The sequence below is a fragment of the Papilio machaon genome, chromosome Z (genome assembly GCF_912999745.1).
Source record: "Papilio machaon chromosome Z, ilPapMach1.1, whole genome shotgun sequence".
Classification (NCBI taxonomy): Eukaryota; Metazoa; Arthropoda; class Insecta; order Lepidoptera; family Papilionidae; genus Papilio; species Papilio machaon.
In genome coordinates, this window is record NC_060016.1 from 1,368,731 (window position 1) to 1,387,538 (window position 18,808).

An 18,808-nucleotide genomic window follows, 5' to 3' on the forward strand; every position below is an offset into this window, starting at 1 on the left:
CAGTTCGTTTTTTAACATGACACTGTCGAATTATCCAGCTGTATAAGAGAAAATACACTTGAGTGTAGGTAAACATAGATAGATTTGTTTTTGTTGACTAGATTTTCTATTAACCTTGTTTACTTGTTCATTTACGTTTATATCAAGAAAGGTAAAATGTTAATTCAAGTGAAAAGATTCCTAGACATACTTAATTTATGCCTCGATCGTTAATAATTCATAATCATAAACTCATATTATCTTTAACATTGCTCGAGACTAAGACGATAAAACGTGCTAAAACGTGATTGTACGAAATAATAAAAAAAAAACAATAGCGCTGTTTTAGATAAATTTACGAGTGTCGGTCGTCAGTGAGCTGGGTCGGGGCGAGTTCTGCAATTACAATGTTTTGTGGCCAGATTGGTCCGACTCGGGTTGATTATGCTCCGCCTCTAAGGGCCATAGAGTTACAAATGAATAGAGCAGTCTGTAAGAACACGCTTTATGTACTAATATTTTCATCATATTGTAACAGTATTTTAACTAACCACAGTAAGACAATAATGAAGAAAGAGTAAGGGATAGAGATTTTTTTCTGTTAATAAACAGATTTCATTATTATGAATCAGTTTTAAATAATAGATTTATTTCTTCAGTCTATTCAGTTATTTTAAAATATTTGCCATGTCTAAAATTACTTAAGGTATGCAAGTTTGGATAAATTGACAGGACTAATATGATTGAGAACGCCGCTGCGGGACGATTTTGGATAGTGTCAAAAATTTATTTTAAGCAATTCCATTACTAGTTCGGAAAATTAATATAACTGTGACATAACAATGTTTTCGAATTTAGAGAGATAAGATATTTATGTCTCTATATTTTGATATTTCATTAAATTAGTTTAAACAACGTTCAGTTGGTTTGTGATTCTATTAGTTAAAAACATGAAAACATGAGAGCTCGCTTAATTTGCCTATCCCTTTAGGACAAAAGTATCTACCATCATAAATAATTAAAAATGCTTAACAATCGCATAATAGTGCAATTAAATGTAGGTAATGATAATATGTGACTTACATTTAAAATTAATAATATTTAATAGAACAATACAAAAGTTAACTGCGCCACAGCTTCGATGAAATAAAAGTTTTGATGCACAGGCGACGGAAACAGTTGATTTAAGTTCCCACGACGAACATAATGCCACCGTGCGAATGGCTTGAGCAAAAAACACGAGAACAAAAAATCATCGCGCGAATGATGGAAACGGTTTAACAAATGTGCGCTTCTATGTACGGTCAGAAGATTAATGAAAGAATTTTTTCAATTAAATCTTTCACGCTTTACTAATAGTAACTTAAAGGTTAGTGACAGAAAGACGAATGAAGAATAATCAAGACAACGTGTTGCAAAGGATGATCGTCATTCAATAATTTAATAAGACAATAGTACATTAATTCACGTCGTGGCTTCACTAATCAATGCATCTTCCGAAATTTTATGAGATAAAGTACGGTAAGGCTTTACTCTAATATTTAGTAAATAAAATCATGAGAATTTATCTCTTCAGGGCAAACAATTGTAAGGTAGTTATTAGGTTCCTTATAGTGGTAAGACATTGTATGCGTGACGAATTTAATGACCATAAGTTCTCGATGTTTAGGATTGAATTCTGCAGCTTTCGCCTCCACCTTTTGTTTCTCTAACTTTACTAAAAAGAAAGTACTTTTAATACGGCTTACGAGTTACCTGAGTAAAATTGATAACAGTTGCGCTCAGTTGAGCTGCATATCCAGTTAGTTAACTGGATATGCATTTAAGGCACTTATAACCAATTCAAAGTTTACCAAAGCAAGCTCTAAAACTATAGACGACGTGGGCGAATACAAATTTCTCTTGTACAGTATATTTTGAGTTTCATGTCAACAAGTTCGTTCGAAAGGCAAACGTGTGGGTGCTCGACCGGATTTCAAAATTCAAGAAATTAATGTTCGGGCGTTTCACGTAATTGACTGTATCAACATAAGTACTTTAAAAAAAGAATCTTTATTAGCATTTGGTAACTGACGAGGGAGCCGACATTGTCAATATATTAGTTAAATTGGCTTAAAAAAGGGACAGTGAAGTAATTTACATATTAAAGATGATGATAACCTCCTTGGCAATTAAAAAAAAGTAAGATAGCCTAAGATAGATCTAAGAATAACAAAAATATAGTTTAAAATAGTTCCAAATGATACTTACGTCGAAACTGCGCTTGAATACTTCCTGCTAATTGTATGGCGATGAGGAGACACAGGACCGTCCTCGTCCCCATGGTAACGATCACTTGCCCTCACTAAACACTCGCATCTATGTCGTTCGAACTACCGGCTATTTGTCGACAGCTGTTTTAGGATACCAAGTTAATACTCAATTCTAGAGTGTCAGCCTTTTTACGTTCTCCACACAGCTGTTTTTCAAAACAAATTGCCTACGAAACAAGTTTGAATGTTTGAAATCTTTTGACCACGATTTTCTACATCCTTGTATTGAAACATACTAAAAGAATTAGAGATATGACAATATGTTTCATACGGTTATGGACATTGGTAACTCACAGTACAAGGACAGTATATAAAATTATTCCTTTGTCAGAAAGTCCTGCTTTGTTTTTCTATGAAAAGTGAAAACCTTTTTCGTATTCAACTTTTTATGTAATGATGTGTATAAACAGTTTAATTTTTGCGCTTTTTTTAACAATTATAGTTTGATGTTTAACACGTAAAGCAATTAAATATTATTTCTATCTTTCACCATTGTAACTAAAATTATAACACGACAGCCATTTTATAAATGAACCGTTTTAACTAATATTTACAATATAAAAGCTATAAAAATGTAGAAAAGATATTCTTGTTAATGTATTCATGTAATAACTATTCTTAAAAATCTTAATTTAATTTTAAATAGATATAAATTTGTGAGATAAGACTTTATAAATTACAAAGTGTTTCTTGAAGCTTTCTTTTACCTCATCATCGTTTAGCTTGAATACATCTTTTGTTAACTCTATATGTCTTTGTTTGTTTATAAATGAGTATTCTGCAATTAAATAAGTACACTTAAATGCTTACTGAATAATGCCTGAAGATATTGTTTTACGCGGCACTTATCAAGTTTATTTGTTAATGCGTGTAACCTTACAGACAAATACATTTACTTAGTCATCATCATCAGCTCACTATGCGTCCCCACGGAGGGGTTCGGAGCCTTCCCTAAGTTAGGAGTGACTAGGTCATAGTCAACCACGCTGGCCAAGTGTGGTTTGGTTGACTTCACACATATCTCTTTGAATTTCTTCTCAGATATGTACAGGTTGCATCAAGATTTTTTTTTCACCGTAAAAATTTAATTAATTTAATATATCTAAATAAAATACTTACTAAATTATAGTGTCATTAATAAACGAAATAGCTGTATAATTCGATATTACCCTTTTATATACCCGTTTTATCTAAGCGCATGTACTAGGATTCAATTTTAGACACCTTGATACTCATGTATAAATATATAATAAATCTGCTCGTGTTACTTTTTTAAATATGAAGCAAGACTGTTTTAAATAAAGATATGAGATAATTGGAACATACGGCTGTACTAAAAGTATTTTATTTTTGATCGGGAGCCCTTGAAATCGACAACATCTGGTTTTTATTGAGACCGCCTGGATATAACTCAACATACTATGTTTACGCATAAATGCATGTTTAAATTAAAAAATAACACATGTAATAAGTGTGGGTTTTCACTGTTTAATACTTATTGTCAAACTTCTATTGTTTTTGAAAATATAGAAACAATAATATGTTTTATGCAAGTGTTACAGCAGTGGTATATCACGGCTACTAGTAATTCGACATTGTATTACAATTCCACATATAAAATAAAAATAATAGTTAAAGTTTGAATTGAAAAAAATTTATTTCATTCAGCGGAATTACTTAGAAACTGACATTAAACTTTACAAAATAATTAGCAAACTTTCTCAGACATATTTTTCAAATTTATCCCGATTATTAATGCGAATTCTTGGATGGAATAGATGTTTGTTAGAAGGTATCTCCGGAACGGCTCAACGGATCTTGATGAAATGTAGATAATAATCTGGAAGGACACATAGGCTACTAATTAGGTTTTTTTTTAAAACCCGTGCGGACGAAACCGCGGGCGACAGCTAGCTGTCTATAAAGTATAAATCACGTAGAAAAAAACAGCAGTGGCATGACCAATGTACAGTAATGATATATTGATCATTATCTACGAACACAGCTATATTTCTAGTCTAGCATGAATTTCACCTCGTTTCAGACTTTACATTTTAATTGCCTGTCTATCAAATGTACATTTAAATATTATAATACTAGCTGTCGCCTGTGATTCCGTCTGTGCGGGATTAAAAAAGAACAGAATGATTAGCCTATGTATTCTTCTAGACTATTTTCTACATCTGTACGAAATTTTATCAAGATCCGTTGAGTCGTTCCGTAGATACCTTCAAACAAACAAACATCCAACCATCCAACCATTCGCATTTATAATATTAGTAAGACTACGAAAATTTATAATATTAGTCCCGACTTGGCATTGATTATAACCTAGGGTGTTCATGTACAGAACTTTCTATTACCGAAAGAAGTTATATATAAATTGATTAGTTTTTAAATTTATCCAGAACAAGCAGAAATGGTTTTTTTTTCTTCAACATTCAATTAAAATTAGACAAGGACTAAAGTCTTGACGCTCACCTTTTATCTTAACGACTAAGAAATAGGAGTGCGGTGAGAATGGAAGTGTGTCAGTTCTTTTCACAGTCTTTAGACGACAAAAAAGCTTGGCATAATCAGCACCACTGTCTCGCTTACTTAACCTTTCTTTGTCGTGCCGGTGTTGTAGGTTTGTAAGCTTTTTGTTTATATCATTTCAAAGGTTAAATTTTAAAATACAACTTAATGCGATTACTAAAAACTACAAATGATGATACAATGAAGATGTAAAATCTTCTGTTATCGTAATTTATAATTTTTCAAAAATACCTATAAATTAATTATTTCCACCATAATATTGTATTTAGCCTGCCCTCAAGAAATAGATCAGTTCGATTCTCACTTGATGGGCTTTTAGTCATTCAGTAATTCAATTTTTTAAATAAGTTGTCTTTCCAAATTACTAGTTTGTCATCCAATGGTTTAAGAACGCAAAGAGGACAAACATACAAACATTGATTTATGTATATTCAGAAAAACCTAAGTTACGCAGCTAACGTAACATAAATTGATCGCAACGGAATTCCAACGTAAAATATAATCAAATAGATTGCTTTAAGCTATCTTCGTCCACATTGAAGTTTTTAGATTTAGCCAATGTATCGACAAACCTTTGTACGTGGTAAAAATTCGAGTCATTGCGACGGTCTTTGAATACTTTTACCTTTGATTCTACATGGAATAATCAATATCTTTCAAGTAAACATATAAACATATTTTGAATAAATTTCATTTTTTATAATTTACCTTACAATTTATTTTTAAAAATTCACATTCTTTTTTAAAATGTTTTGTTACAAAGAATCATATTCAATTTTAATAAAAAAGTTTAAGCTGCTTAAAATAACATCTGTGATAGAGAAATTAAGTAGAGAAAAAAGAGAAATGGGTTGGTATAAGAAGAGTTCATAATACAAACTCTTTTTAGATTCACACCAATTTGTGTGTTTTTATGAGCCTACAAACAAGAAGAAGGAAGTGACAATTGAAACGACGAATGATAGGTTTGAGCGAAAACACAAAGGTATGTCAACTTGAAAGTTAAAGTTAGGTACGAGAACATTAAGAAAATAAACATTAAGGACCAACTGTAATTTTCTTTGAAGAAGTACACGGAAAATAGCTTGTATGCACTAGTTGCATCGCACACGTCAGGGTAACATCAACAAAGTTGAGAAGTATTCTTTGGAGTAACTTTTACTCTTCGAAAATTTCGCTCATTAAAGAATACGTTTGAAACTTCCATCATATGTTTGTGTGTTTTGTTTGAATATACAGTAAGTTATCGAAAATGTTGTTTATTAGTATTAATTGTACTTTTATGAAAAAAAAAAGAATTTGCTAAACATTTTATAACAAGAAGCAAAAATATATAATTTATCCATGATAGAGTTTCCTATAATACTAATAGTATTAACTTATTTGAAAGCTAATATTAATTCTGCGATGGGCTGGTTTCGCGTGCACGGTCCTCACTTTTTTGACTCGGCTTAAGTTATAAAAGAAATATAAGATTGCTTTTCAACGTACTTTCATTTCATAGAAGAGTTTGTTTTACCATTTAGACTTAGAAATTTAATTATAAAGAATAGAAACAACTCTACATGTAATTTTTAGTATGGTCTATTTTTAAAACGACAATACACAATAAGGACATAACTATGTTGCGAAGAGAAACAGAAGTGCTTTAATACATAATTAGAGATGGAAAAAGGTAAATTTGTTTTCCCGAAAATTACTTAAATAAGAACTAGTCGGTTTCGACTCAGGATTTAGTCGTTTTTAATTAAATTTGAGGTGCATATTTTAACTTTTTTTTTGTCATTTCCGCTTGCGTTTCTCGCTTGCACCACGCTAAATGATCGTAAATAGTTACTCTTTATGCAATATTGTTAACGTCACGACATCTCCCTTGTTTTATCATTTAGCGTGTCGTATCATTTTTCTGAACAATAATATTTGCATTGTAAAAATCGTAAATTTCTCGCATTTTTGTCTTACATTTTTAATCCAAGAAGTAAAAAGATTATATGTTTTTGTTTTGTAAAATTATCTTACTAATATTATTAATGCGAGTTTTTATATGGATGGATTAATGTTTGATTTAAGGTCGCTCTTGATGTAATTTGGCACAGATTCTGAACGAACGTCATACATCTGAAAGAACACTTTTTTAGCATTGTAATGTAAGTGTAGTAATTCTATTTGCTTTCTACTTTGATAAAATGATGCTTATCTAGTGTGATTTAAGAATATTAAAAGTACTTCACAAATAAGACTACATGTTGCCGAATCAGCTAATAACATAATATTTCGCCTCAAAATTTCCCAAATACTGTTTTGCATGAACAATATACCAAATAGATTGAACGACCGTTGATTATTGTATTAATGTGAACTCCTTGTGCCGAGGAGCGAGGGCCGTAATTCAAGTTGATCGGCCACTCACATCGTATCAATTAATTAAGAGACTTGTCCACAATGGCAGCTAGATTCCATCGAAGCGATCCGAATTAGGTGCATTCCATCGATAGATTCAGAATATGCGAAGTCTATAATGTCTCAAGGCATAGGTTTATTATGAACAAAGACAGTAGAAGCAAAAGAGATGAAGCTTGTAAAAAAAGGAGTTTACCAGATAAAGTAAAATAAAGCTTATGTATAACACATTATTAAATTAATAATATCAGATAGCACTTTCTATAAATTTTCATCAAAATTTTCCGTTTTTTTTATATAACATCCATTAAAGTTTAACTAAAATTCTTAAAGTTACGTTTTGTCCGAATAGTGTATCATATTTTCTTGTAATGTTTGATGTACAATGTAAATTATGTAAAATACATAATGTAATAACATGTAACAATGTAATTCCTAAGGAACAGAAATGTAAACATATATTTCTAAGAGGAATTAAAGTTCCTTGTACAATATGAAAATCGGATAAAGAGCGAATGTATAAGTTGCCTTGCCTTGTATGTTGTAATTCTGTGAAACAAGTGCTTAGTTGTAAGTCGAAGAAGCTCGATTGTTCGTAGTAAATGCAACCGCTCGCAAAGTTTATATTAAAACAATATTATGTACATTAGTTATTGAAATGAAGTCACATATTTGCTTTCATATAAAAGACTTAACAACTGAAATAGTTTGAACAGCAAGTATAAATCATAGTTGGTATTAAGAGCATTCGTTAGTATGTAGCAGTTGGTAGGTTATCGACTCTAGCAATAAATAAAGTGTAATTATAAAGCACAAGCGTCAATCACACTCAACGAGTGCTCTCATCGTTTTTGTTCAATTTGTATGAAGATTGATGGCACCTCCTATCAAATGACCGACGATAGAGACATAAAACAAAAATTTTCAATGACTTACTGTGGGTTTCGGAGACCATCTTTGACATTTGTCAATGATAATGATGAGGATGAAGATAAATTTTATACAAATATTTTGGCCTCGGAAACCCACGGTTAGCGGTTTCCCCTAGTGTTCTTTCACCAATAGATTTCAATATTTAAGCTGCGTATATATTTAAAATGCGTATAACATACAGCATGTACAGTCAGCTTCATAAATATAGTGGCAGTCAAGATATCCAAATATATAGGAACACCTAAAGTGATCAATTATATAAGTACAACCAAAGTCATCAAATTAATTGAAGCATCCACTCTGCTCAAAAACACCGGAGCGTTCACATCGTCATATATATGAGTACATTCAAAGTGCCCATAATTATAGTAACAGACATAGCGTCAATAGTAACGAAGCATCGAAAGTATGCAAATATATCGGAACATTTGACAAAATTGAACTCTATCTCTATTTACTTAAGATACACTTTGAAATATAATACATCTGTTAAATTAATTTGACATTTTATATCAAAACATTTTTTTGCTATTTACTACAAGTTTACGTCCCGCATGACAGATACTAAATAGATAAGCAATATCAAATTTTAATTTGTCACCATATATGTCAGTTTGGCCTTACGGCTTAACTGTTCGCTGTAATACGCAGTTATGGCGATTCGAATCCCAAACTTTGTTAATTTTTTCCTTTTTTTAAGGTTTTTAATTTTATTATCAAAGCGTTATATTAAATTGAACTTTATCGCAACAATTATTGATTACTATTCGATATCTTTAAAAATTAAGGAACCACAATATTCCTTGTCCATTTTTTTAACCGAGACGTCATTAGCATGTTTTTTTTATTGTTCACGTTTGTTATTGTAAGTTTCGTCATTAAATTCCGTGCGGACTAAGTCACAGGCGACATCTAATACGTGTAATAAATCTATGCTTGGAAAATTCTACTGCAACCGGACTGAAGATACCTAACAGTAAGAGAAAAATATTTTGATACAAATTATCAATTAATTTAACAGAAGTTGTATACTTTCAAAGTGTATTTCAAGGATATGGATATACGAGTAGAATTCAATTTCAATGACCGCAATGACAAGTGAAAACACTACGCCTACTCGCTTTATCCCGAGATGGCCGAACCTAACCGTTATTAATTTTATTTAAATATTTAATACCCCAATAATAAAAATTTAAAATTGTTTTTGTTAAGAAAAAAACATATTCTAAGTACATTACCAGATTTTTCCTTTTCATTAAAAAAAATCAAGCTCTATATGTGATCGATAATATTGAAAAATAAAAACCTTGTAAGCCTGGGATTCGAACCATTAAACTTACGTACTGCGGCGAAAATAGTAAAACACTGAAACTAGCACATACTGTGACAGAGTAAAATTTGATATTACTTACTAGCTTTTACCCGCGACTTCGTCCGCGCGGAATAAAAAAAATGCTCACAAGATAAAAAGTTCCTATGTCCGTCTCCTAGTTCTAAGCTACCACTCCCCCCATCAATTTTCAGCTAAATCAGTTTGACCGAACTTGAGTTATAAACAGTGTAACTAACACGACTTTCTTTTATATATATATATATATAGATTATGTATCTGTCATGTATCGTAAATTTATAAATTTTAAGCGTTACGTTATTATAATAATAAGAAGAAAAATGTTGGGTTGTCCGATAAGTTCGTGCCCATTTTTAAGGGAAATTTTAAAGAACCTTAAGTTTTGGCATACGTCTTTTAAATTATATTTGTTCGATTTTATAGCAAAATGTCTTATTTATTTCGACAAAAATTAAGTCAATCAGTTTTTATAAAACTAATAGAAAATACGAATCGTGTCCTACCATTTGTCCAAATATAGCTGAAGTTATCCTCTTTTATTATGTATGTGTTATGTAAACATGTCATATGTTTTCAATAATTGTAATATATTCCAGTCTATTCTAAAATACCTATTGAAAATCGGAACGAACTTACTGGACAACCTATTATGTTAATACAAAGCGTCAAATAAATTTAACAGATGTAGTATATTTCAAAGTGTATCTTAAGTAAATAGAGATAGAGTTCAATTTTGTCAAATGTTCCGATATATTTGCATACTTTCGATGCTTCGTTACTATTGACGCTCTGTCTGTTACTATAATTATGGGCACTTTGAATGTACTCATATATATGACGATGTGAACGCTTCGATCTTTTTGAGCAGAGTGGATGCTTCAATTAATTTGATGACTTTGGTTGTACTTATATAATTGATCACTTTAGGTGTTCCTATATATTTGGATATCTTGACTGCCACTATATTTATGAAGCTGACTGTACCATTATCCAAGAAATGACCACGTCAAGATGATATATTTGATTCAGTAAAAAATCGATCAACATTCACATCACGTCACTGCCTCATAATTCACTAAGGTCGTAAACTTAACAGAGACTTAAAAAGGCGTATCTATAAGTACAAATTGAAACAAAAAATACAATCTTAACCTTGGCACGATGTATAAATAATACATATAAATTTGGTTATCTAAACATTTTCAACTGCCTACTTTTATGTTTGTTATCTATCTACATATATTAATAAAATTGGAGTGTCTGTATGTAATATCGAAAAAAAATATATATTTACATCATGTATTCAGGTAGCTGATTAAGAAAAAACAATTTTTAACATTTTTGTCTGTCCGTCCGTACGTCTGTCCACAATCTCCGGGTAATCTCCGGAACGACAGGACTGATTCTGACGGTACTTTGACCTTCCCGTCAAAGCTTAAGCACGCGGGAATAATATAAGTTCCTCTTTAAAACGCAGAGGAAGTTGCGGGCGACCGCTAGTTTATGATATAAAAGTAGCTGCTTACTGAGTCGTATATCAAACTGCAAAGCCTAAGAATTAAAAAAAATGTATGGTGATATCTGTTTTTAGGGTCACATCCGCACGTGTAAATAGCTGATGCAAGTGTGTAAGTAATATTTTCTCTTCAAAGAATTACTTGACAATTTCCAACATAAATACGTATTGCGGATATTTTTTAAATTCATCTTACACACGGGACAAAGTTAAGAGTACCAACTACTGCTTATAACAAAGTGATATCTAGCTATTCAATTTCTGTGAATCTAAGCTGGACCTATAAGCTGTATCTTATCGTGTTCTGAGAATTGAACCCACGCTTGTCTATACATGTCAATTATTTGTCGTACAGTTTGTCATCTCACCCACAACACGCACGATCGGAAACGGTTAGCAGCTTTATAGTGCTGATTTATTGTTGCTAAGAATAGAATAGACCACACAAATTAATACGCAGCGGCCATTGAAAGTGTTTTTGAAAAGGTCATTTTGGCAACCGCTTATTTATGTAAAATTCGTACTTTCGATGGCTTCTACGATTATTATGATAAAGCATTTTTTATATACGCTAAGGATATATAAAACTATTTATAAGTCAATACTATATTCTATTCAAAATCTCAATATTTAAACAAGTTACAAAAAAATTGATTTCAGAAATATAAAGATCTTATTTTTTAGAGTTGGAAAAGCATGCAAAGTTATTTTGCTCGAAAAACGGTTGCGACATTGTTCGTAGGAACCTTTGATTAAATGTATTTTCCTAGTATAACTAGGTGGATCAATTCTTAGAGGCATAGTTTACGGTGTCAATGAATCGATAAGATTGTTTACACAACGCGACTTGGAGTTTATCTTCATTGAGGCTACTTAGGGCCACGTATGCGATGATAACTTATGTGTCAAAGGGCTTGTGATCTTGAACGAAGTCTACGACGATTTGTTGTTGTTAAGCAAACATATATACATATACATATTAACTTATAGTAAAATTTAATAATTTTTATCGTTTCTAGTTTATGAATAGCGTTATCGTTATAATTGATATTAAAATATATAACAGTAGTAGGGGAGGCGAAGGGGGTATTTTGGGATTTACTCGAGCGTGACAGTTAAACATAAGAAGGGGAATATTGCACCTAATCAAGAACTTCCACCACACCTAGACCTCGCTTTATAGGTCCACTCTTTAAGGACAGTTGGTCACAAGACTATTTTTTTTGTGCCTCTTCAAGGCAAACAGTGACTCTGTTTGCCTTGAAGAGGCATTTACAGCTTCACCGGGCTTAAGGTGGCAGGGCGCAGATGGTGCTTAGCCTAAACCTCGTTTAAGAGTAACTGGGCTCGAAGGCTCCCTCAAAAGCCTCGGCTCAGGCTATTACTTCTTTATTATTACCGGATCGGGAGGTCACCGAGCTCTTAGATCGCTTCGGTGGACGCTCCATGGAGTGACTGGGCTCAAGGGTCCACGAGATGGGACCTCGGCTTCGGCTGTCACTCATTACACGTTTAGCATTCCGATTCAAGGGTGCCCGAAAGGACCGAACCTCAGCTTGATCGGTTGCTATTAACTGATTGTGACAAAACTAAGTAAAAAACCGGTATTTATATACTACTTACTCAAGAGCGTCAGATTGTGTTAATTACAATAAGAAAAGTCTACATTTAAAATTTTTACAGCGCACGACCACACCACAACTTTACGACTCTCCTATTTCCTTTTATAGCGTTCAAATTCTCAGATAATTGACTTGTATTTTTTCGACATGCATTTAACTCACCTGACTGTTTCAAACAGACGCCCTAGAGCATTTTTAACAATCTATTTCACTACTTAGTATTCTAAACTTTTAAAAGCTCTGCTCTGTATAGAGTTCTATGTGAAGTAGGAGTACTTGATTGGGTGCATCATTCCAAAAATCCCCCTTTCGCCCCCCTAATGGAAGAGACCGTATCAAAATCAACAGTTGAATGTCAATAAAAGCTGCTGTATTAAAAGCTCTCAAATGAACTTATTTGTTTGGTTCAGCAAATTACAAACATCAGTGTCACATAGCTCCGTCCCCGCCGCGATCTCACATCAAAGAGTGTATTATTTAAATGTTGACAATGAAAAAATAACAGTTTGCGGCGCTCGCGCTCCATACAAATTGTTTTACACAAAATAAACCCTTAATTCCCTTGTGGAGGCTGTATTAACTTTCGTACAGACGATGTTACAAAAACATATAAATAAAAATGTCAATCACATTTCAATAATAAAAAATACTATATCTGTTTTCAAACATTATTTGAAATTCACTTAAAAAATTTGTAAATTGACCTCCAAGTAACAATGTTATTTTATGTATTTGTTAATAAATTTCAGTTGAATCAAACTAGTAGGAAAATACAAATCGGGAATTATAAAGTTATTGTTCATCACATCGCACAATCGTTTCTAGTACTATTTGTTATTAAAAAGAAATACGACAGTGATCGTGGAAACAAAATAAACATTTTTGTAATTTTTATGTTGGCCCGCCTCTGTTTTGTTTCGATAAAAAAAAACTCCGAGAGACGTATTCCCTTTGATGGTAAGACTTTGTCACATACCAATATTTGGTCACATCAAAGTAGAACATGCTTGATCTTAAACAAATACTCAGAAGAATAATACAAAGTATTTTTATTTTCTTATAATCTTACCAAAATTTATAAACCAAATACTTTAAGAGATGACCAAATTTACCCCAATCCCCCTTGCTTTATTCTCCGACATAGTCCTAGAGCCAAGGGCGTCTTAATCGAATTGTGCGCTCAAGTGCCAATATCAGTTTAGCGGCCCTAAAATTGTCTGTCGTCTGTTGGCTATCGACTAAAAATAAATTCAAGTGCCTCATGTCTAAAAAAATTGTGACAATTGATAATATCTGTTATATGACCATAATACTTATGAGGCCATCGCAATGTTAGAATAACAAGAAATCATGAGACCGAAACGTAATTCTAGTGAAAATGAGCGTAAGAAATCTAACACCTCAACATAAGTGATGTTAAATATAAACAAATATCAAAGGAGTAAGTCAATATAAGTTAGGATCACTTTGTTACGCCTACATCGTCTAATGATTAACGTTTACTAAACATTACAAAACCAACTGTCCGGTCTATAAATTACATTTACACTAGCTGTCGCCCGCGACTCCGTCCGCGCGTAGTTAAAAAAAACCTTATTAGTAGCCTATGTGTTCTTCCAGACTATATTCTACATCTGCGTCAAATTTCATCAAGATCCATTGAGCCGTTCCGAAGATACCTTCAAACATCCATCTGTCCATTCCATCCATCCATCCCATCCATCCATCCAACTAAACATTCGCATTTATAATATTAGTAAGAAGTAAGATTACAATTTTTGTTCAAATGTTGTCTACTACTAGAACTTTTATGCACAGCAAACCATAATAACTGGTATCAGATAATAAAAAACGCCATTTATAAAAAAAACAACTGTAAAATAAGAATAGATAGTGGACAGAATTACAAAAAAAAAACAACTCAAACATAACAACTCTAACAAATACAAAAGGGAGCCTTTAACTGCACGGTACGAACAGGGTTGATAACCCGAACTGTTACTTTCGTACAATCGGTTACCGTTAGAATCGGGCGAGGCCTGTGCTCTTGCGCATCTAGACTTCAGAATACGAATGAATACGTACTTAAGTATTTCTAAGATCGATTCGCATACGCCTTTGTTATTATAATTTATACTTCTACCGATAGAGGGCGAAATATGAATCTAGGTTGCTTGCAATAGAAAATAAATAAATGTGAGTGAAATATTTTAAGTCAATTCAATATTTTGGAGCTTATTTGGAGCAGACACAATTTGATCTTTTTACTTTTTTTTTTTTTTAAATAAATTGGTAAAAAAGGAAACAAGCAATGGTTTCAAAATCAAAATTTGTTAGTGCGTTCTTGTTTAGTCAGCATCAGAAAAAATTACACTAATCTTTCTAATATTAAAAATGTGAATGTTTGGAAGAATGGATGTTTGTTAGAAGGTATATCCAGAACGGCTCAACGAATCTGAATGATATTTGGCATTTGGAATACATAATCTACTAATTTATTTATTTATTTTTTTGTTTAATTTCGCGCGGCAGGAGTCGCGGGCGACAACTAGTTATTTAACAGCTAGGCATTGTATCTAGTCCGATATAAAATGCCGATATTGGAACATTAATTGAAATGTCAGTCATTATGATTGTAAATTGTCGATACAAGTGTTATTTGAAGCCTACAAACACAAATTATGTGACTAGTGACACTTTTAAAATTTATAAAAACTAGCTTTTACCCGCGACTCCGTCCGCGCGTAACAAAAAATAGAAAACGGGGTAAAAATTATCCTATGTCCGTCTCCTAGTTCTAAGCTACCTCCCCATCAATTTTCAGCTAAATTAGTTCGACCGATCTTAAGTTATAAATAGTGTAACTAACACGACTTTATTTTATATATATAGATAGATGAACACATTAACAATTTAAAAGTTATAATAATAATAATACAAATGAAAAAAATATACTAAATCACAAAATAAAATTACATTGGAACAAAATATGCGAGCGTTTCCGATGCTGTTACCAAAATGCCTTTTATTCGATTAAATATGTATTATGACACGACTAATTAATCTAATCAAATAAATGAATATACGAAGTAGGTTTATTGCCTTAAAGAGTCAATAAATAGCTATTACATTTTGGGTATACTTGTCTATTGAGATTATAAATGAATGTGCAGTGCATTAAATAAATGAAGTGCACCACTTGTAATAGACCTCCTCAAATGCCTCTGAATACGCTCTCCTACGCACCGCGTCCAGTAACATCGTGCCGGAATGTTTGTATCAACTAACTCCACCCGAAACTAACACCGGTCACTTTATCTACTGATAGTTAAAGAACATTCTACAATATGTTAACCCTTGAACCAATTTAACAAATATTCAAGATAATATTTAATTTATACAACTATTTTAATGGATTAATATTGAATCGCTCGAAATAGTTTATATGCAAGTGATTCTTTACCTTTTTTCATACATCCGATGCACGTAACGTTCCGATTGACTCAAGTTCTAAATTTAATACTATAAAGGTGATTTCAGTTCGATCTCCGGCCCTGACGGTATATTAATAACATTATATATGTGTGCAAATTTCTATTCGTCGAGTTTCTTTTTAGTTAATCGCTGTTTGCAATAAAAAAAACTCTTTTTTTTAAATAAGTTTGAATATTTTCTTTAAAATTTGTGTTAGAAATGAAAATCATTGTTCATTATCAAATGGCTACTTGCAGTCGCATGGAATATTAAAAGCGATGTAATCGTTCGTAAGAATTTGTGGAGGCTACAAGGCAATGCGACGTCGTCGTCTAAGTAGCATTATTTAATAGAACTAACAGAATGCCATGATAATATCCAATTATCAAATATTAATGCATTTAACAAGAACATTTATTACTTTATACTTCATGCATTTTAATGAAGTTTGTATATTTTATCTTCTTATGGTAAAAATTATTGAAATAAAAATGTTTAGACTCCGTTAAATATCCGTTGGGTTTTACTTTCCTTGTTCTTTTAAGTAACGAACGTTTTGATATGTGGCTAGTAACTAGGTTTCCTAGACCGCCATCTGTCTGAATTCCTGAACGACACTATAAGTTAGGCTAATAAAACCTCGAGACGCACTATCTTTTATTTGACTTATGGGAATCTTAGTTTCCGACGTATCTAACATGTAGGCAGTTTGCTTAAAAAGGTATGCATTTTATCACATTAAGATACCATTCAAATTTAGTCCTTAAAGCGATTGCAAATCGAATGAAAATCGCTTGTGTTGAAAACTTGGAAAGCACTATCCATGAATGAGAATATGATTATATGCTGGAGTGCAAATGTCATCGGCCAATCGTGAACTCCGCCCGTTTTTAAGTTGCTTTGACTAATTGTAAAGACTCGGAAGATTGAACCAATTCTTTCACAAACTATTACATTTTGTAATTATAAAGTATTGTAAAGGTGACATTTGTTTATCTGTAATTTCTGCAGCCAATAAAGATTCCCAGGCTGATGACCATTGTTAATGTGTAACACTCAATGAAGCTATCTTTACAAATTGCCGAAATATAACACGTCATATTATCAATGAATTCGTCCTATATCCAATTTTGAGATTCTTTACAATTTCCCTAGGCGAATTAATATCGGGCGATTCACGATTTGCTGGTGACACGTAGAGTAGTAGTAGCGTCAGAGTTTTGGCCGGGCACCAAAGTGCACTGGCTAGATTCGTGCAAATGTCTTTATTGTATCAACAGGTTTACAAAGTTAAACTCAATATAACGGAGCTCTATGAAACTCCGAGATAGTATCAATAAACGATTTCACAGGAATACACAAGAAAATAGATTTTATAACATCCTGTAGTTAATAATCTTACAAGTAATAGTAGGAATTCGCATATTTGGCATTCTAATATAGTTTTTATAAGAATTCCGAATTATGTTTTTATAACAATAAATAAATTAAGTTCTTTTCCGCATAGCGTTTAAATCGGATACGATATGTGAAAGATTTGTCCGTGGGTTCGAAACCGCTATTCGAAAACTGTCAAAACCGAACCTAATATAATAATAATATGGCTAGTATTCATTATAACTATGTATTTAGTGGTTTAATTTTTAAAGTAAGTATGTAATTAATTTTATTATGTATAATATATAAGTTTTATTTTACTTCGAATTCAAGCTTAAAATAATCAGAGAAAATGGGACACAATTTTAAGATGTATAAAATGCTGCATTTATAAAATCTGAATTTAAAATAAGTTATCCTATGATGGTTTCAATAAAATACCAAATTAAATCTCTAAAATAAATAGAATGGGTATAGAAATAACAAACTCTATGAACACAGTTTTCAAGGTAATTAAATCCTGAAACTAAAATATGAAGTCATCGTCAAATTTTACGGCAACAGATAATCTAGGTTGAGCGTCAAGAAATATTTGCCGCGTGACGTCGCTATCAATTTGATTTAACTTTTGTTTGCACTGATAACAGCATTAAATTATTTTAAAGTTTAAGAAAAAAATATTTTTTCAACCAACAGACAAATTAAAACATTCAAACTTGTTTCTTATTACAGCACAGCATCAACAAAATAGTCAACACTTTTTCAAAATTAAAAAGTTTTTAGGTTTGTCAGTTTACCGTACTGTTGGGCATTTGAACCGGCCAATTGCTGTGTGGAGATCGCGGCTTGCACAAAACTTACGGGTTGGTTACGCGCAACTGGTCGAAGGCGTGCGTTCATACACACGGTTAAGCGACGACTGACGCGGTTGGGACGGATGGGCGGATGGTTGTTCCTGAGGCACAAAGTGACGCGATGCATCTGCCCTGTGCCTCACTCTATGGCCTCTCCGCCAAACGGAGCCTTAGCGCGCTCCCGAAATAGAGATTAACTAATCTTGATTCGATCTAATCTTGAATTAAACACCATTCATTGTTAATTAATAACATTGTTAATAACATTTTAGTAAATTGTGTTTATAAATTACTTATATCGTCTTAGCCGTACCAAGTTCAATTTAGATGTGTCGCTTCTTTTACGTTTTTCGAAAGATGGATTCGATCCCGGAATCTCGTCTCTCACAGTTCCTTCCCTAAATGTTATATTTATTAATATAAATCCCAATAAAAAATCTTGTTCTATTAAA

General features: G+C 32.3%; 1 protein-coding gene across 9 annotated transcripts in view; it reads right to left on the reverse strand.

The window, feature by feature from the left end:
- The window catches only part of LOC106715917 (basement membrane-specific heparan sulfate proteoglycan core protein), a 56,976-nt gene extending 38,531 nt beyond the window's left edge, over positions 1-18,445 (reverse strand). For 5 of the 9 annotated variants that reach the window (XM_045686038.1, XM_045686037.1, XM_045686036.1 and 2 more), the window contains exons 1-2: positions 18,364-18,445; positions 2,230-2,372 (exon numbers count right to left, since the gene is read on the reverse strand). In XM_045686038.1, coding sequence (XP_045541994.1) covers positions 2,230-2,302 — 73 coding nt within the window. In that variant the 5' untranslated portion in view covers positions 2,303-2,372; positions 18,364-18,445. The remainder of the gene's footprint in view (positions 1-2,229; positions 2,373-18,363) is intronic. The other 4 variants (XM_045686042.1, XM_045686041.1, XM_045686040.1 and 1 more) reach the window with 1 other exon arrangement.
- Between the last annotated feature and the right edge of the window lie 363 nt (positions 18,446-18,808).